We start from the raw sequence: 21,662 nt of genomic DNA, 5'->3' as shown, positions 1-21,662 counted from the left end.
GAGTCAATTACAGGTGTACCCTGTGAATGTATTTCAAGGCCTACCATCAAACTCAGTGCCTCTTTGCTTGACATCATGGGAAAATCAAAAAAAATCTGCCAAAAATTATAGACCTCCACAAGCCTGGTTCATCCTTGGGAGCAATTCCAAATGCCTGAAGGTACCATATTAGGTCTGTACAAACAATAGTACGCAAGTATAAACACCATGGGACCATGTAGCCATCATACCGCTCAGGAAGGAGACGCGTTCTGTCTCCTAGAGATGAAACGCACTTTGGTGCGAAAAGAGCAAATCAATCCCAGAACAACAGCAAAGGACCTTGTGAAGATGCTGGAGGAAACAAGTACAAAGTATCTATATCCACAGGAAAACAAGTCTTATATCGACATAACCTGAAAGGCGCCAGCAAGGAAGAAGCCACTGCTCCAACTCGCCATAAAAAAGCCAGACTACGGATGCAACTGCACATGGGGACAAAGATCGTACTTTTTGGAGAAATGTCCTCTGGTCTGATGAAACAAAAATAGAACTGTTTTGCCATAATGACCTTCGTTATATTTGGAGGAAAAAGGGGGAGGCTTGCAAGCCGAAGAACACCATCCCAACCGTGAAGCACGGGGGTAGCAGCATTATGTTGTGGGGGTGCTTTGCTGCAGGAGGGACGGTGGCACTTCACAAAATAGATGGCATCATGAGGATGGAAAATGATGTGGACTATATTTAAGCAACATCTCTAGACATCAGTCAGGAAGTTAAAGCTTGGTCACATATGGGTCTTCCAAATGGACAATGACCCCAAGCATACTTCCAAAGTTGTGGCAAAATGGCTAAGGACAACAAAGTCAAGGTTTTGGAGTGGCCATCACAAAGCCCTGACCTCAATCCTATAGAAAATTTGTGGGCAGAACTGAAAAGTGTGTGCGAGCAAGGAGGCCTACACACCTGACTCAGTTACACCAACACTCCTCTGTTGGGGAAATGGGCCAAAATTCACCCAACTTATTGTGGGAAGTTTGTGGAAGGCTACCCGAAACATTTGACCCAAGTTAAACAATTTAAAGGCAATGCTACCAAATACTAATTGAGTGTAGTCAACTTCTGACCCACTGGGAATGTGATGAAAGAAATAAAAGCAGAAATAATCATTCGCTCTACTATTATTCTGACATTTCACATTCTTAAAATAAAGTGGTGATCCTAACTGACCTAAACAGGGAATTTTTACTTGGATTAAATGTCAGGAATTGTGAAAAACTGAGTTTAAATGTATTTGGCTAAGGTGTATGTAAATTCCAACTTCAACTGTACATACACACACACCTCTATATGGCACGTGGTGCTTTACCTCAACCTGCTTTGGTGGGCATATACAGTGACTGTATGTCACATTTTCTAACGGTTTTACTGTAGAGAGACAAGGTGAGTATTACACTTAGGAAACCATTCAGTGAACAGTAGCTAGACAGTGAATAGTAGCTAGACAGTCAATAGTAACTCATGGAAGTGGCATACATACAAGTATAATCGTGGGAATTGGAGCAGAAAATGCACTTATGAAAATAGATGAGGAATAAAGTAATTAGGATAAATATGTTCTGTGTTTTGCTAGTCAAGTGGGGTGATAACATAGAGAGGGCTCTCCAAGAGCTGCAATTTAGATAATGATGATCGTAGAGATTGCTGAAATGCAAATGCCATATTATAATGCATTAATCCTTTCTAAGGTCTGTTTCAGTGTATTTTCAGAAACACTGCCTGGGTTTTAATCTTCTGAATCTCATCTGCTCTGTCYTGTTCTATTACGTAAGCTAACCTGGCGGTCAGATAATTAAGATGTCGAAGATAAGCCTCTTTCACAGTCCTAAATGTTCTAGAGACTGCAGCAGTCCATTTGGTTACCCTCTGCACTACTCTCTGTCTGTAATCCCTCTGTGCTCTGTCCCCATTATCTCAGTCATTCTGCCCCTCCATACCAGCAGTGACAGACAGGCTGTTATCTGTGTGCTCAGTAGCATCATTTTGTATTTGAGGGCTTGTATGACCTCTTAATCCTTTTTTCTTGGACAATTATGTGATTTTTGTTTTAAAACATGGTCATTGTGCCTTCTGAGAATAGTGTAGTAGTGGACTTACATGTTGAGCAGGACACACCAGCCGCAGTGAGGATCCTCAGAGCTCAGACACTCTCCGCAGGTTCCATACTGCTCACAGGCCTCCACTGGGACCTGGGTCACCTACAACACAAAAGAGGAAGGCTTAGAYGCTTAACATAGACCATGGAGCCTACAACATTCACATGAACAGCACATAATTTACAATTAGTGTAAAACATATTGCTCTATATAACTGCTTCATAATTTGTTTAGCTGGTTAATTGTGTGTGATACATTATGTAGTACAGTATGTAATGTATCCATTGAAATAGTGTCCCTGTTGACTTAGTAAACATGATCTAARGAAATGGGGAAAAGCCTGGTAGTATGTGAAATCAGACTTTTTTCCGTTAATTGATTGTGGGGGATTCAGCACTAGGTTGAAGATGACAAAATTAAGACAATATAATAATTCCACACGGCAGCTTTCAGAWATAAACAAATTAATTGGACCAGAATCGTTGATAACTATTAGCATCGTTGCTAACTAGCAACACTGGTCTCAATTTTGCAAAGAGTTATTGGATATTAGAATCCTGTTGTCTTAACCTTTGTCATCTTCAACCTAGGTTCAACAGAGGAAGTAGCTCTGGCAAACAGGCTGAGAAAATAGTTAAGCCACAGCAAAGATAAGCCTGATATCCATGAGTGTGCTCACAGCTTGGATCAGCCTACACACACAGATACACACACACACATATACACACACCGCCACCTCTCTGTGTGGACGCCTGGCAAAGCATACGCTCCCATTAGTCGCTGTGACAGACGCTGCTGTTGAGTGGGCAGTGCCAGCCCATGCATACACAAACAGGTTGAAGCTTTGCTATTTTATACTTTGTTATTATTCTCCCCCTTGACGGACCRTGCACGTCATTTCCTGATGTAAGCAATCACAAATGAAGAGTGGATTATGGATTAGAGCGTCTCCGCTTCTCTTGATAGCATAAATGGGTTCTCTCTCAGTTATGTTGGCAAAACAGATTATCTGCCGCTCTCCGCAAAATCACTTTTTCTTTTTTTAAGAAAAAGCWAAATTATTTTAGAAGGGATGGGGGGACAGGCTCTACGTCCAAATCTGACACAGAAAGACTAATCCTCCCAACCAGCCCAACTCAGATTAGCCTCTCCAAAACTAGCTAAGGAGGGGAATGAGCAGACAGACAGATGGGTCTTGCTGTTACCGTGCCAACAGTGTGCCTCTGGTGCTGCTCAGATTTAATGTTCAACTCACATGATGAGTTTATTTGTCCATCGAATTTTACCTGAGAATGCAGGCAAAGCTATGAATCACAATGAGATGACATTTGTCRGCAGACAACATTTTGTTTGAGGATCACAATTTCCCACACATTTACAGCCTTAGAAATCCCTTGAAATGTAACTACAATTAATTACCACACTAAAATGTGTCAGTCATTTGATGAAAGCTTCAGATTTTTCTCTTTATTAATTTATTTTATTGATAGGACAGCACAAACCTACAGTACACGCTACATAGAGACACAAGCAAGAGAAATTGAGAGGAACAGAATTCTACCATAGATGGTTATAATTATGGTGTGATATGTTATTTTCAACAGTCAAATACTCTAATCCACTCTGCAACTGTCAACTTTGGCTATTATGCAATCCTCGTCATTTTATATCATGCTTTTGGGGAAGGGGTTTCCAACCTGAGTTAAGTGCGTGTAAATGGAACGTAATTCCCTTTTTATGCACTTTTTTCTCTATGTGTATTCTGACYTTGAACTGGAGCATCAGAACAGATCATGGCAAAAAATGTTTTAGCTCCGTGGTCTTGGAATTATCTCCAGACCAGCTTGAAACTCCAGGATCTTGATTYCTTGGAGGAGTTTAAAAGTTTGGTTGACTCACATTTACATTTGCATTTGACATTTTAGGAATTTAGCAGACACTCTTATCCAAAGGTTAGGAGGTGTTGCGAGGGGTTGTGTGCTGTGGGATTATTTAAGATACTTGTTTCAGATGTTTTTGGAAGATGGACAGGGAGATGCGTGTCGCCACCTGGGTGTCAGAAGAGGGGAAGGAGAAAAGTAGTTTAGTGTCATCCGCATGATAGGCGAAACCATGTGAGGATATGACAGAGCCGCGTGACTTGGTGTGTAGAGAAAAGAGGAGAGGGCCTGGAACTGAGCCCTGGGGGACACCAGTAGTGAGAGTATGTTGTGCAGACACAGATCCTCTCCCCGTCACCTGGTAGGAGAGGCCTGYCAGGTAGAATACAATCCAAGAGTGTACAGGGCCTAAGACACCCAGCCCTGAGAGAGTGGAGGAGGATCTCATGGTTCAAGGTGTCGAAGGCAGCTGATAGATCTAGGAGGATGAGAGCAGAAGAGAGAGAGTCAGCTTTGGCAGTGCGGAGAGCCTCCTTGTCACAGAGAAGAGYAATCTCGGTTGAGTGACACGCCTTGAAACCTGACTGGTTAGGGTCAAGAAGATCGTTCTGAGAGAGATAGCGAGAGAGTTGGTCAGAGACAGCACGCTCAAGTGTTTTGGAAAGAAAAGAAAGAAGGGATACCGACGTTTTTTATGTCAGAGGAGTATTGGTTTCTTGAAGAGGGGAGCAACTCAGGCCATTTTGAAGTCAGAGGGGACACAGTCAGTGGTCAAGGATGAGTTGAGATGGTCTGGAGAAGGATGAGAAGACGGGGTTGAGCAGGCACGTTGTCGGGAGGCCGGACATCACTAGTCGCAGGATTTCATCTGGAGAGAGGGGAGAGAAAGAGGTCAAGACGTAGGGTAGTCCTCTATAAGTGGGACTAGTGGACTCAAGAGGCTGAGGGAATGAGTGGCAGATGTCATCAACCTTCTTTTCAAAGTGGTTGATGCAGAGAGAGAGGATGGAGGGGGAGGGGTGGAGGATTGAGGAGGGAAGAGAAGGTGGAAAAGAGCTTCCTAGGGTTAGAGGCAGAAGCTTGACATATTGAGTAATAGAAAGTGGCTTAAGCAGTGGAAACAGATAAAGAAAATGTAGAGAGGAGGGAGTGAAAGGATGATAGGTCCTCCGGAAGTTTAGTTTTTCTCAATTTTCACTCAGTTGCCCGCAGCCCTGTTCTGTAAGCTCGCAAAGAGTCCCTCAGCCACGGAGCAGGAGGGGAGGGCCGAGCTGGCCGGGAGGAATGGGGATGGTGCGAGTCATAGGATGCAGAAAGGGAGGAGAGTAGGGTCGAAGAATCAGAATCAGGAGACAGGAGGGAGATGGATTTAGCAGAAATGAGAGATGATAGGATAGAAGAGGAAAGAGTAGTGGGAGATGGAGAGCGAAGCTCATGACCATCTTGGTAGGGGCTGAGTGGCTAGGGTTGGAGGAAAGCGACACAGAAAAGGAAACAAAGTAGTGATTAGAGACCTGGAGGGGGGTTGCAGTGAGATTAGCAGGTGAACAGCCTCTAGTAAAGATGAGATCAAGCGTATTACCTGCCTTGTGAGTGGGAGGGGACTGCGAAAGGGTGAGGTCAAAAGAGGCGAGGGGAAAGAGAGAGTTAGAAAGAAATTAATCGAAGGCAGACGTTGGGAGGTGGAAGTTTCCAAGTACAAAGAACAGAGAGCCATCATCAGGAAATTAGCTTATCAAGGTGTCAAGCTCATTGAGGAACTCTCTATGGACACCTGGTGGGCAGTAGATGACAACAATTTTAAACTTGAGTGGCATGGAATTCAAATGAGGAGATGGACAGGTAAGAGAGGGAAAACATTTAAAATCTCTGCTTAGGAGAAATGWGTAGCCCTGTGCCACCACCGCGACGACCAGATGCTCTCGTACTATGAGAGAAAACGTAGTCAGATGAAGAGAGAGTAGCTGGAGTASCAGTGTTCTCTGGGGTGATCCCTGTCTACGTCAGAGCCAAAAAGTCAAGGGACTGAAGGGCTGCATAGGCTGAGATGAACTCGGCGTTCTTGACCGTTCCAAACGTTGCCAGAGACCAGGAATTCCACATGGGTACACTAAATTAGAAGAGATGCAGCCAAGGGATGGGAAGTGTTTGTAAAGCCTACAGGGAAAGGAGCGAACAGGTATAGAAAACACACACATACTGTAGTTGCCAATGATACAAAAGAGCAAAATGAGATCTGAAAATAACTAGGTAAGATACCAAAGTGAGAGAGTGGTGTGGAGCAGAGTATGTGAGCGGAGTTGGCGGAGTTGAGCAGTCCACGTGTTTCACTTCCTTTCCAATCGCACCCCTAAAAAACACTCCTCTCTCAGAGGGAAAAAACTGCTACATTCCATTCATTAAAATCCCCAATTGAACCAACAACCATCTATTTTTGTTACTACCTGGAACTACCATTTGGTTTTGAAGTATTGGAACCAAACGCACTCCAATAAACAACATGAAAAGGTGACTGTAGGAAGGGTCCATCATTTGTTTTAAATAGGCTACATGTCGTAATAAATAGCATGCAAACACTGAAAAAGACAGGCAGCGTAAGAAGGAACGAAAATGCATTATTTAGGCTATATTATTAATATATTATTTCAATTATTAAAAAATTATAGACTACAAAGAAATAAATTGTGAAGCATTTGCGAGTGCGCCACACTAGGCTGGCAGGAACATTAAGCACTCAGCATTTAAACAACATTTTGTTGTATTAAACAGTTATAGTCAATAAATTGTGCATATAGTCTGTGACTTAATTAGAATGAAATACACATTTTACGAAAAATACCTTATTAGGCTCAGTCTACAGTGCCTTTGAATTCACTTTTAGAAACACGAGTTTGGCCAGAGGCTGTGGCTTCAGGCTCGTGCCCGGAGAGCAGGCCAGCAGCAGAGAATACCCTCTCCGCGCTTGCATAGACACTGTGGATACTAAACACCCTTCAGGCCACTCTTGCCAGGCTGGGCAGGAATGCAGAGTTGTTGTTTTTTTTAAATTCTATAGGTAAGCCTAAATGTTTTTGGGAAAATAACCCTATCAAAACGGAAAGCTCCTTGAAAGAGGTAATATGTCTGGCCTATTGGGCCAAAATCTATGATAGCCTATTGTATAGATAACAGAACAAACATTAACAAAACTTTTAAGAGATCAGATTTTTTGTTTATGAATGCTTTGCTACAATGACACACTTAGCTAGCTACCCACTTAATTTATTTATGTTAGCATGTGCACGTATTACACYTTCATGCTTTTGGGATATGTGTCTTTTCAGATTCCACAATGACATAGTTGTGGACATTACATCACTGCACTCACTCTCTTGCTGTTGGTCCTCATCTTTGTAAGTCACCTTGATTTTGCACCTGTGTGTTTTATCAGTTTCTTTAAACTCCATGACAGTAGCTAAAGCATTGGGCTATAGCAGCACACAAATAGCCTACAATTGCATGCTGGGCCGGGTATGCCCTGAGCTCGTGAAGTGAASTGATGCCTASTGGAGCGCTACTGAAGGCAAATTGGAGCAAGCGAGAAGGCCAATGCTCCAGCCTTTTGAAAACTCGATCTGCGCTCCAGTCAAATTGAGCACGCTCCGTTCTGGTGTGAAGCCTTCCTCTCTTTCCTTCCTTGAACACCTTGGCAGGACCGTCTTTGCTTCCGCGACAGTCTTAGTTTTCCGACGAGACCCCCTTACAGCTGCCGCTGAGAAAACAGGGGAGACTGAAGTACATTTATACCAGTGGTGGGAAAAGTACCCAATTGTCATACTTGAGTAAAATTAAAGATACCTTGATAGAAAATAACTCAAGTAAAAGTGAAAGTCACCAGAAAAATACTACTTGAGTAAAAGTCTAAAAGAATTTGGTTTTAAATATACTTAAGTATCAAAAGTAAATGTATTTGCTAAAATATACTTAAGTGTCAAAAGTAAAAGTACAAAWATTAATSATTTCAAATTCCTTATATTAAGCAAAGCAGATGGCCACATTTCTTTATTTTGCTATTTACAGATAGCAAGGGACACACCAACACTCAGACATAATATACAAATGTAGCAGGTGATGACCTGGGATGTTCTCTTGATTAGTGTGTGAATTAGACAATTTTCCTGTCCTGTTAATCATTGAAAATGTAAGGAGTACTTTTGGATGTACATCATTTTCTTTAGGAATAAAACTAAAACTAAAAGTTATAAATATAAATAGTAAAGGACAGATACCCTCAAAAACTACTTAAGTAGTATTTTTACTTAAGTACTTTACACCACTGACTAATACTAATAGCTAACTCCCTTGCAAAGGTGAAGAGCACACCTCCCGATACTAATTGCTGATTGCCTAGGAGAGGAGAAACCACTCCCCCTCCAATACAGCCACTGATTACAAAAACAATAGTCACAAATTGCCCTGCCCCTTAATCCTGGGTGATATGTCAACAATCATCTGCTAGTACTAGTTAATAGTTGTCAGCAGTTTACATACCAGGTAGGCTACTGGGAAGACAGGAAGCACTTAAAGTAGTTGGCCCTATCTAGTAAAAAGACAACACTAGACAACAACAGATAAAGAAAAAAATTATACTTATCACTCCTGGAGATATCACGAGTATTGGGATGTGAGGAATGTGATTGTCATTAGGACTTGATGCGGTGGTACATATGACATATTTTGTATGTATCTATCTATGTATCTATGTATCTTGTATGTTTGTAATTGAAATGTATGTGTGTCTACGTCCCACAAATTTTTTGAATGGTGTCTACRTATGTCTGTAASTTGTTACAGTATGTCTGATATTTGTCTCAAACATTGTTCCCCTCTGCTCCTGTCTTGATTAGACCAAGTGTCTCTTAAATGAGATTAACCTGAATAAATAAAAGTAAAATAAGATAAAATAATTGCGAATAGCATGCTATTCACCCGCTATTCATTTGGGGTGGARCTCGAATAAATCAAATCAAAGTTTATTTGTCACGTGCGCCAAATACAACAGGTGTAGACCTTAAAGTGAAATGCTTACCTACAGGCTCTAACCAATAGTGCAAAAAAGRTATTAGGAGAACAATAGGTAAGTAAAGAAATAAAAACAACAGTAAAAAGACAGTGAAAAAMAGTAGCGAGCCTGTATACAGTAGYGAGGCTATAAAAGTAGCGAGGCTACATACAGACACCGGTTAGTCAGGCTGATTGAGGTAGTATGTACATGTAGATATGGTTAAAGTGACTATGCATATAAGATGGACAGAGAGTAGCAGYAGCGTAAAGAGCGGGTGGTGGGTGGCGGGACACAATGCAGATAGCCCGGTTAGCCAATGTGCGGGAGCACTGGTTGGTCGGGCCAATTGAAGTAATATGTACATATGTACATGAATGTATAGTTAAAGTGACTGTGCATTTATGMTAAACAGATAGTAGCAGCAGCATAAAAGAGGGGTTGGGGGGGACACAATGCAAATAGTCCGGGTAGCCATTTGAATACCTGTTCAGGAGTCTTATGGCTTGGGGGTAAAAACTGTTGAGAAGCCTTTTTGTCCTACACTTGGCACTCCGGTACMGTTTGCCATGCGGTAGTAGAGAGAACAGTCTATGACTGGGGTGGCTCAAATCAAATCAAATTGTATTTGTCACATACACATGGGTAGCAGATGTTAATGCGAGTGTAGCGAAATGCTTGTGCTTCTAGTTCCGACAATGCAGTAATAACCAACGAGTAATCTAACCTAACAATTTCACAACAACTACCTTATACACACAAGTGTAAAGGGATGAAGAATATGTACATACAAATATATGAATGAGTGATGGTACAGAACGGCATAGGCAAGATGCAATAGATGGTATCGAGGACAGTATATACATATGAGATGAGTAATATAGGGTATGTAAACATATAAAAGTGGCATTGTTTAAAGTGGCTAGTGATACATGTATTACATAAAGATGGCAAGATGCAGTAGATGGTATAGAGTACAGTATATACATATGAGATGATTAATGTAGGGTATGTAAACATTATATTAAGTGGCATTGTTTAAAGTGGCCAGTGATACATTTTTTACATACATTTTTCCATTATTAAAGTGGCTGGAGTTGAGCCACTCAATGTTAGTAGTGGCTGTTGAACAGTCTGATGGCCTTGAGAGTCGTGGGTGAACAGGGAGTACAGGAGAGGGCTCAGAACGCACCCTTGTGGGGCCCGTGTGAGGCATCAGGGGTAGAGATGTTGTTACCTACCCTCACCACCTGGGGCGGCCCGTCAGGAAGTCCAGTACCCAGTTGCACAGGCGGGTCGAGACCCAGGGTCTCGAGCTTGATGACGAGTTTGGAGGTACTATGGTGTTAAATGCTGAGCTGTAGTCGGATGAACAGCATTCTCACATAGGTATCCTCTTGTCCAGATGGTTAGGGCAGTGTGCAGTGTGGTTGCGATTGCGTCGTCTGGGGACCTATTGGTGCGGTAAGCAAATTGGAGTGGGGTCTAGGGTGTCAGGTAGGGTGGAGGTGATATGGTCCTTGACTAGTCTCTCAAAGCACTCAATTTGATGACGGAAGTGAGTGCTACGGGGCGGTAGTCGTTTAGCTCAGTTACCTTAGCTTTCTTGGGAACAGGAACAATGGTGGCCCTCTTGAAGCATGTGGGAACAGCAGACTGGGATAAGGATTGATTGAATATGTCTGTAAACACACCAGCCAGCTGGTCTGCGCATGCTCTGAGGACGCGGCTGGGGATGCCGTCTGGGCCTGTAGCCTTGCGAGGGTTAACACGTTTAAATGTTTTACTCACATCGGCTGCAGTAAAGRAGAGTCCGCAGGTGAGGACTGCAGATGTGGCCAGGGCAATAAATTCGCAAAGTCCGTACCGGGAGACAGGACGGACAGCTGATCGTCCTAGCAGTGGCAGACCACGTGTAACAACACCTGCATAGGATCGGTACATCTGAACATCACACTTGCGGGACAGGTACAGGATGGTAACAACATCTGCCCGAGTTACACTAGGAACGCACAATCCCTCCATCAGTGCTCAGACTGTCCGCAATAGGCTGAGTGAGGCTGGACTGAGGACTTGTAGGCCTGTTGTAAGGCAGGTCCTCACTAGACATCACTGGCAACAACGTCACCTATGGGCACAAACCCACCGTCGCTGGACCACACAGGACTGGCAAAAAGTGCGCTTCACTGACGAGTCGCGGTTTTGTCTCACSAGGGGTGATGGTCGGATTTGCGTTTATCGTCGAAGGAATGAGCATTACACCGAGGCCTGTACTCTGGAGCGGGATCGATTTGGAGGTGGAGGGTCCGTCATGGTCTGGGGCGTTGTGTCACAGCATCRTCGGACTGAGCTTGTTGTCATTGCAGGCAATCTCCACGCTGTTCGTTACAGGGAAGACACCCTCCGCCCTCATGTGTTACCCTTCCTGCAGGCTCATCCTGACATGACCCTCCAGCATGACATTGCCACCAGCCATACTGCTTGTTTTGTGCGTGATTTCCTGCAAGACAGGATTGTCAGTGTTCTACCATGGCCAGCAAAGAGCCCGGATCTCAATCCCATTGAGCACGTCTGGGACCTGTTGGATTGGAGGATGAGTGCTAGGGCCATTCCCCCCAGAAATGTCCGGGAACTTGCAGGTGCCTTGGTGGAAGAGTGGGGTAACATCTCACAGCAAGAACTGGCAAATCTGGTGCAGTCCATGAGGAGGAGATGCACTGCAGTAATTAATGCAGCTGGTGGCCACACCAGATACAGACTGTTACTTTTGATTTTGACCCCCCCTTTGTTCAGGGACACATTATTCCATTTCTGTTTGTCACATGTCTTTGGAACTTGTTCAGTTTATGTCTCAGTTGCAGTATTWTGTTATGTTCATACAAATATTTACACATGTTAAGTTTGCTGAAAATAAACGCAGTTGACAGTGAGAGGACCTTTCTTTTTTTGCTGAGTTTATATACATATACAACGATACGGTACACCGCATTTATAGAGATGACTTAAGATAAATCTACAGAAAACCCTATTGAATGAAAACTCCACGAGACAATCTGTTGGCCAGCAAGTAGGAGGGTTTTCAGCAGTTTAATGAAATGTATTCAGTGCGCGGAAGGTAACCACACCTGCAGAGCGCATTACGCAACTGAATAAGGTAAGTCTGAATTTCAATACTGAAAAGTGCATAGGAAAGGCCTACATTTCCTAAGTCTGAATCGGTCCTTACAGCGATGCTAGGCACATGTAATGCCTATGAAAGTAAGGCTTATTGTATCAGCCTACTATCAGCCTACTATCTGTAATTTAACATGTTTTCAGATTATAGAGATTTGTGTTCTCTTCTCCAATGAAAACGCACTAAAAGCACAACAGTGCTTTGTCTGCAATAATGTGATTTCTCCGTTGCCTTTAAAAGTTGTCTCTATTAATTACTGTTAAATGTAAATGCAGCTGACCATATCCGTCAACCATCAGCTTATTATCTGACCCATCGATCTGCTGGGTGAAGGTGGGTGGGAGAACAAAGGGCACTGATGGACATGGCTAGAGGTTTCTCTCCTCTCCTCCCTGACCTGTTGTTTTCACAGCTGCTGATCCCTTGACAGGGATAACAAAAGGTCTAATGATGGGTTAGGTGGAAGCCCAGACAGAGACTGATAACCCTCCCTGTCCAAACAAGCTCACACAAAGTCAGACCAGACCACACAAATAGCACAGATATGAAGCATTTTCTCCTCTGCCTTTAGCCCTTGACAAGATGGGTCATGGGTGCAGGGGTCTCCAACCCTGTTCCTGGAGAGCTACCCTCCTGTAGGTTTTGATTGAACCCCAGTTGTAACTAACCTGATTCATCTCATCAATCAGCTAATTAATAGAATAATGATCACTAGATTAGGGTTGAAGCAAACACCTACAGGATATTAGCTCTCCAGGAACAGGGTTGGAGAGCCCTGCTCTATAAGCACTACAGTCAGCCTATAATACTTAATGACTATGTGTACTATATGTGCATGATGATGTGACATTTCACCTGGGTTATAGCTATTGCCTTCAGGTTGATTATACTGATCAAGAGGAGAATTCATTATCTAATGTTTCCCCCGAAAAAATGTACTCTTGAAAATTAAGTTACACACAAAACAAGCAAATGTGAAACCGGGGGATGAGGATTTCACATTTTACAGCGTAGCACTTTGAAAGATTGCCTTGTAGCCAATACAGGTTGTATTCCCTCTGAGTGATTAACTGTAATAACGCTTGTTATGGTGCAGCTTTAAACCTCTGGCCCCATGATGTAGACCAGGGACGGGCAATTGGCGGCCCGCTGGCCGACCAATTTAAATATATATATATATATATATATATATATATATATATACAGTTGAAGTCGGAAGTTTACATACACTTAGGTTGGAGTCATTAAAACTCGTTTTTCAACCACACCACAAATTTCTCGTTAACAAACTATAGTTTTGGCAAGTCGGTTAGGACATCTACTTTGTGCATGACACAAGTAATTTTTCCAACAATTGTTTACAGACAGATTATTTCACTTAAAGTTCACTGTATTACAATTCCAGTGGGTCAGAAGTTTACATACATTAAGTTGACTGTGCCTTTAAACAGCTCGGAAAATTCCAGAAAATGATGTCATGGCTTTAGAAGCTTCTGATAGGCTAATTGACATCATTTGAGTCAATTGGAGGTGTACCTGTGGATGTATTTCAAGGCCTACCTTCAAACTCAGTGCCTCTTTACTTGACATCATGGGAAAATCAAAAGAAATCAGCCAAGACCAAGAAAATACTAATTGAGTGTATGTAAACTTCTGACCCACTGGGAATGTGATGAAGGAAATGAAAGCTGATATAAATCATTCTCTCTACTATTATTCTGACATTTCACATTCTTAAAATAAAGTGGTKATCCTAACTGACCTAAAACAGGGAATTTTTACTATGATTAAATGTCAGGAATTGTGAAAAGCTGAGTTTAAATGTATTTGGCTAAGGTGTATGTAAACTTCCGACTTCAACTGTGTATATATATTAATCATCAGTTATCATATTAAAAACTGCAAACATTTGCCTCCACCCTGTTGGGTACTAACTTCTAAACTTGAAATATCCCTATTCATGTTACCATATTAGAACTGAGGGTATGGAAATCTACTGAGTGAGAAAGTTTAGATTCTGTCAGAACATGTTATTGTTAAATCTCAGGTATCCTATGGAGAGGAGAAGGGCCACAGTCTGGTTTCAGTCAACAGATAAGGTAGGACAGCCKTGAGTTGGGGAGGAGTGAGAAATTTGGGCCGAGGTCAGGTCAGATGAAGTSAGACAGAACAGTCACCACTAAAGTCCTGTCTAGCAACAGAGATGTATTGGCTGTCCAGATGTGCAAGGAGGAGACTCAGCATAAGAGGAAGGTATAAATATATGTGCTTGTGTAAACATGTCTGTCTTATGCAGCTGTGTGACCCAGTGGGTGAATAAACTTGGTTTGAGTTTTACTAGTCATCCGTGAGTATTACTCTGTTTGGCAAAATGTGTAGTATTGCAGGAAATTTCCTTTAAAACTGCAAATTTTTCTCTCCACCCCATGGCAAAATGAGTAAATTAACTTTAGAACAAAAACGTGTTTTCTCTTTGCTGTCACGAAAGGGGCATCTAAAAAAAATTGCACGCCAAGTGGGGAGGCCACTGCGGCCCCTCATGATGAGTTCTGTTTTTTTGTGGCCACCACCCCCATCAAAGTTGCCCATCCCTGATGTAGACCATTACAATTCAATAGAGAGTGTGTCTGTTTGGACAATACTTCTCCACGTGAAGCAGGGATAGATCTTTCAATAAATAATCATCCCGAGGACATCAAACAGATAAACTATTACACACACTCACGCACTCACTCCATTCCTCTCCACTCTGCATCACCATGCTTGCCCTGTGTGCTGCGCTCGGCAGGAGAAAGAGAGGCTCATTGTTATTCTGCGAAGGTCGCCTGATCTCAGCCAAATMTGTCTGTGCCTCGCTCTTGATTCCACATCATTTCTCTATTGTTTGGCTCAGAGAAATCCCCAAATCCCCCTACTCTGGCATCGGCTGGAAAAGCAGGAAATCTGAGAGAGCAGCACAGCAAGCTCCTCTCCTCCTGGAATTCCTCTCTAAAGCTCTAGGAAGGCCTGATTGAAATGAGAGAGAGGGAGAAAGTATTTTCACCYTCCTGGTTCTTATGGGCCAAAAGCAGTCGGTATGGTTACAATATTAGGAGAGAGAGAGTKCATGGCCATGGCCTGGTTTGTTGGTTACATGCGTCCATGTTCTCATAATACAGTCAAAATGGGGAGACTATCTCCTTGAAGGGAGAATATGTCTCTCCTTGAACAACCAAGGCTCATCAATAAGTGATGTCCTGTCTCTTCCAGTCCATCACACTCCAGGAAGTGCTGYCTTGATTTGTATCAAGAGACACTTCTTCTGTACAATGCCTGTGCCCGTTTCTCCCTCATTTCTTAAAAACCTTATTTGAGCCTTCACATGACGTTTATAGGATATTTCCAGACACATTTAACTAATTTATGCTGCCTGTATTGTCCAAACACCCTCTGCCTCCTTGTCCTTCAGTTTAGTTTAAAAATACATTCCAACAGTCGGGAGACAAGTGAGTGTAGCAGTGATAGCAGGGCTTTTGGTCGCACTGAAATCTAATCCCATTACACAGTGCCATGCGACTGAGACAGAATAATCACTTGAGTTGAAAGTGATTACCACTGTTCCCTCTTATCTCCCAATGAGTCCAGAGGACTTCAGCCAACAACAAGTGCTCTGCTAGCTGATGTGATGCTGGTCCAACTGGAGAACACCATATGACATCTACAAACCAAGGAAATGTCTCTAATGGTTTTCTATGGAGTGTGTGTAGCATAGTTTAAGATGCATGRAAGTCTTATGGTTTTCTATGGGATGTGTGTAGCAAGTATAACATGCATGTTAGTCTAGAGGTTTTCTATTGGATGTGTGAGGCATGTATGATGCATGTTAGTCGTAGTCGGTGCACATGGGTGAGTAATTAGAGCATGTGTCCTTCTGTCTGAACATGCCCTGCATATCTTACACACAACCCCAACATGGAGTTTACATATAATATGAGAGATACATGAAAAAAGTAGTACCACGATGTGTGAAGGAGAKCACAATTTCAAATATTTCGGATATTTGCTTGAGTTCCAATTAATCTTTACTATTTTCGATTATTGTGGTAATATTGTGATATTATACACATAACCCTCAGCCCAAATAATGTTGACTAGTCATACATTTATTTATTTGTTATTTTCATCACAACTCTAAACCCATGAAGTACATACAGTACATCATTGTATTCATATTCACAGGAAAGGATCTTGTTAACTTATAAACATTTCTGTTACAGTAGGGAATGGGAGATTCCTCACCTGATTGTCAGACATGATGTAGAGAGAGTTGCGGTCCAGAGAGAAGGCCATGTCTCGGAGGATAGGACTACCTTCTGTCATCACGGTCAGGGTCTCATACTGCCCCCCGCCCTCAGGAGGCCCATCCACTCGGACCTGGAGRACAGAGAGACAGACATAGGGCTGGTCAATTACAGCTGTATGCTTGACAATAAAATAGTGACGGTTTTGACCAAACAAACCTTTGGAGTACTGTACTCTTAGCTCCGCTTTGTAATGTTTGTCCCTATTCCAGGATTAGTTCATTATGTTACCGGTGATGGCATGTTTCTGGCTTKTTTTCAATTAAACCATACTAAAGATTCTTTTAACTTTGGCACGACTTCAAACCACCATCTTTTGGGGTACATTAAAAGCATGTTTGCGGATAGGCACACACATACAAACAGAGAATTGGATTCCCTTCCCCAACCCCTTTCTGTCCATTTTCATCAATACACATTTTCCTCATTAGTAGGTGATGTCAGAAATCTGAATGACTTCATACAGTAACAGTACATTATTATCACATCTGAAAATGTAAATTGATATACCCTGAGTTTAAAAGACAAAAATAAGTTGGACAACTGAGAAAAAATATCCTCATTAGCTATACTATCTCCAGTTTAATGGTTGCTTAGTATTCAGCATGATAATATCAACTGGCTGATTAAACCTATGTAACTGCTGTGAAGTGGAAATGCTTTCTCATATAAAGAAGATACTCATCTAAATACAGAATGACAGGAGACTAAGCAGAGGGATAGACATTAGGGAGCAGACGTAAGAAGCCCATAATAAACTACATATCCTCCATTCTGGTTATCTGGACAGTACAAATCTCCAGCACCAAGATCAGGTTGGACTGCAGCAAATCTCCCTGCGTGCCAGGCCAGTGCACACAGCCACTGGCAGGCCCACAACACTCTCTCAATAGACACAGCAGGAATCAATAGAAACTGATTACATGATTGGATCCCCTGGGCTCAAAAACAGCACCAATTAATCAACCCTTCCACTTTCCAGTCAGCAGCCCTCTCCTAAAGGCTGTGGTCCCCACCATAAACATAGAGGAATATAGAGAAAAACACCTCATGGACTGAGATGGGAGAATCCTACAGGCAAAATCTCTTCTGTGACAAAGAGACCAAAGCCTGGCAAGCAGCCCCAGTGCTGCAGTCATTTAGKGACACGGTCAGGGGATTCTATCAGAAGGATCATTAGGATCACAGTGTCCACTCTGCTCCGTTTGTCATTTAACCAGCTCTGTCYACCATTGATTTGACACTGTCATCCCCCTAACCAGTCACTCAATAGAAAGTTGTATCCAGTAAAGCCTCTGTAACTCTTCATCTATTTCGTGGTTCCCTGCCCCCTCATCCTCTGTCTCTCTTACCACAATCCCACGCAAGGTGGAGTCAGCTTTCATTCCATTTCCCACACTCTCTATTTCATTCATAGAAACCAGCGCTTGTATGAGTTCCACTTGCAAAACTTGATTGGAAATAAAACCGAAATTGCCCAGAGAGATATTATGCCAGCGGTATTAAGCTGGGCATTAGGAGGTTGACCTGGAGCAACCACAGTGAACAAGGTCCAATTTATTATCTCAGAGGAAATAGTGACCATTTGACTGGCCCAGAGTTTGATTTCAGTCMATTTATAATCTAAAGCAGGGTTGCTTGGGCTTTGGCCCTATGGCCAAAGGGCTTTGGCATGGGCTTTGGCCCTATGGGACTACATCAGGTCCTCAATCTCTCTTAAGCCTCACAGTTCGTAATGAGAGGAGGACCGTTTAATTAGTTTTATAATGAGCCTGCTGGTAKMTGCTGAGATGTGCACAGTATATGGAAGCTGTSCTAGTTCAGCCAGAGTTTCTGGTAGAAGTAATGTACATGATGAAAAGTGGCTAGTTTACAAAGATCAMCTCATGCCTGCTACCCCATCAACCTGTAATAATGAAACTGTTTTGTAAATGAGTAGGAAACATCATTCAAGGTCCAGAACATATGATCAAAAAAAACCACAAATAAATTAATTTCATGGCTCTTGCACAAAATATTTTTTCTCTTCCTTCGTATGCAGTCTGTTTTACTGAATAGGAAGGTTACTAATGCTTTGGCTAAATGCCTTTTTCTACTCTAGTGTTTCTGTTGTCTTTCTTTAAATGTCCAAACTGTAACCTAACGTTACAAGAGGAAATACATTTTACTCCTGAATTATATTTAGACCTACAACGGTGTGTTTTCTTTCCCGATACCGACAGGGGGAATTCATCTTAAAGGCCAAAATTGGAGGACAACATTGGAGGCCAACATTGGATACAAACAAGAAAGTAAAATAACCCTACAAATAAGTTTTAGAATGTCATATGACCCCATATACTCTTAGTAAGGAATTAATACAATTTACCTGTTCCCTTCAAGAGCTCTTTTAGCGTGGTTTGCTGCATCTCTCAGTGGTAGCGTGTTGTGATTCCATCCTTTAAAGAGATTCTCCGGTACTTTTGTAGAATTTTTAGCCAGTAGTTCTGAAAGTAGCATTCRTGAGCCAAAGGTGGTCCCGAAATTTGCATACTACATCACATACAGTACCAGTCAAACGTTTGGACACCAACTCATTCAAGGGTTTTTCTTTATTTTTACTATGTTCTACATTGTAGAATATTAGTAAAGACATCGAAACTATGAAATAACACATATGGCATCATTTAGTAACCAAAAAAAGTGTTAAACAAATCAAAATATATTTTATATTTGAGATTCTTCAATGTAGCCACCCTTTGCCTTGATGACAGTTTTGCACACTCTTTGCATTCTCTCAACCAGCTTCATGAGGTAGTCACCTGGAATGCATTTCAATTAACAGGTGTGCCTTGTTAAAAGTTATTTTGTGGAATTTCTTTCCTTCTTAATGCGTTTGAGCCAATCAGTTGTGTTGTGACAAGGCAGGGGTGGTATACAGAAGATAGCCCTATTTGGTAAAATACCAAGTCCATATTATGGCAAGAAGAGCTTAAATAAGGACAGAGAAATGACAGTCCATCATTACTTTAAGACATGAAGGTAAGTCAATGTGGAAAATGTCAAGAACATTGAAAGCTTCTTCAAGTGCAGTCACAAAAACCATCAAGCACATATAAAACTGTCTCTCATGAGGACCGGCCACAGGAAAGGAAACCCAGAGTTACCTCTGCTGCAGAGGATAAGTTCATTAGAGTTAACTGCACCTCAGATTGCAGCCCAAATAAATGCTTCACAGAGTTCAAGTAACAGACACATTCTCAACATCAGCTGTTCAGAGGAGACTGCGTGAATCAGCCTTCATGGTTGAATTGCTGCAAAGAAACCACTACTAAAGGACACCAATAAGAAGAAAAGACTTGCTTGGGCAAAGAAACACAAGCAATCGACATTAGACCGGTAGAAATCTGTCCTTTGGTCTGATGAGTCCAAATTTGAGATTTTGGTTCCAACCGCTGTGTCTTTGTGAGACGCAGAGTAGGTGAACGGATGATCTCCGCATGTGTGGTTCCCACCGTGAAGCGTGGAGGAGGTGTGATGGTGTGGGGGTGCTTTGCTGGTGACACTGTGATTTATTTAGAATTCAAGACATACTAAACCAGCATGGCTACCATAGCATTCTGCAGTGATACACCATCCCATCTGGTTTGCGCTTAGTGGTACTATCATTTGTTTTTCAACAGGACAATGACCCCAAAACATACCTCTGGCTGTGTAAGGGCTATTTTATCAAAAAGGAGAGTGATGGAGTGCTGCATCAGATGACCTGGCTCCACAATCCCCCAACCTCAACCAAATTGAGATGTTTGGGATGAGTCGGACGCGCAGAGTAAAGTAAAGGGTAGTTTGAAAGTTGCCAGACAGCTTCCCGGACCCACATCACAACATGTTCTTACATTTCTCTCCCTTTAAATATTGCCATATGGAATTCATTGTGAGATTATTGTGATCAATGAAGCAATTTGGAGGGTTCTAAAAGAGGTAAACATTACTGTACATACATGTTCCTTCTAGCTTTCCATTTCCCTGGAAGTTGGTATGAAAGATGATCAGTCACAGTACATATCTTTGGCCTGCCAATCCCACTAAATGTGACCAGATGTGACTAGCATGGGCAAAGTGTGTTAAGTCTATCTATCATACCATATGGATAAATAGACTGGGAGCACTCTCTCAGCTAGCCTATTCATTTTAGTCTAGTATCCTACAGTCTCCCTTATTCCTTTGCCCCAGATACAGTACTGTATGGTGGCAAAGACACCTACAACAAAGATTCATGACATTTTCCAAATATAACGTCTTTCTAAGAGAATAAAAATACAATGACATAAGGCCAGTACGTCTGGCAACCTTCAGGGTTGAGTGGCTGTGTGTTTGGGCAAGATTCTAACTGACAGACTGGAGAGTGGACATTGATTAGCCCATACCATCATGACTTTGCCTGAACGCTGATGAAGAGGAGTGTGTGTCTGTCCTGCGAAGACAGGATGGTGCTGCAGTGCCTAATGAAAGGGGGACGTGTTTAGTGAGAGCCAAATAGGTGGATGTCTGTATTACACCCCTGCACTAATCAGTCAGACATGACATCACTGCTACTAAGAGAGCTGTATTGATTCCTAGCATTGAACAAGCTGTATGTTAGCAAATGCTATACCAAACATGATTACTACTATGATGAATGCACTCTAAGTGTGTTTGGGTGTGTGTGTGTGTGTGTGTGTGTGTGTGGTGTGTGTGTGTGTGTGTGTTGTGGTGTGGTGTGTGTGTGTGTGTGTGTGTGTGTGTGTGTGTGTGTGTGTGTGTGTGTGTGTGAGAGAGAGTGCTCGTGTCATACAGCAGTGTTGGCTCAAAGGTATAGGACGTTTTCTGAATGATCCTTGAGGTTTTCCCTAAATCCCCGAAGTTAACATTCTACAGTATGCCTAGCTTCCAAGGCCCCATACCACAGTTTCTACTACGTAACCAGAGACTCCTCTAAGTCACCTGAGGTGACAGGTGATGGCGCCGATGGGTAGGGCTGCCGTCTTATCAGCCCTCAACCAATCATACTATTTTGATTGTTTTTTCGCGTTGTTCGTAACTTGTTTTGTACATAATGTTGTTGCTACCGTC

The 21,662-nt window shown here is 42.3% G+C and overlaps 1 protein-coding gene across 2 annotated transcripts in view; it reads right to left on the bottom strand.

Moving 5' to 3' along the window:
• Positions 1–21,662, bottom strand: part of LOC111967897 (plexin-A2-like) — a 73,297-nt gene that overhangs the window by 32,538 nt on the left and 19,097 nt on the right. The window contains exons 4-5 of one of the 2 annotated variants that reach the window (XM_023993344.2): positions 16,510–16,644; positions 2,137–2,237 (exon numbers count right to left, since the gene is read on the bottom strand). In XM_023993344.2, the coding sequence (XP_023849112.1) occupies positions 2,137–2,237; positions 16,510–16,644 (236 nt within the window). Of the gene's footprint in view, positions 1–2,136; positions 2,238–3,325; positions 4,884–16,509; positions 16,645–21,662 lie in introns of those variants that run through there. The other variant, XM_070445010.1, reaches the window with a different exon arrangement.

The sequence above is a fragment of the Salvelinus sp. IW2-2015 genome, linkage group LG1, assembly GCF_002910315.2.
Source record: "Salvelinus sp. IW2-2015 linkage group LG1, ASM291031v2, whole genome shotgun sequence".
Lineage (NCBI taxonomy): Eukaryota > Metazoa > Chordata > Actinopteri > Salmoniformes > Salmonidae > Salvelinus > Salvelinus sp. IW2-2015.
The sequence above is the reverse complement of the archived record's forward strand: the minus strand, read 5'-3'. Positions and strand labels throughout refer to the sequence as shown.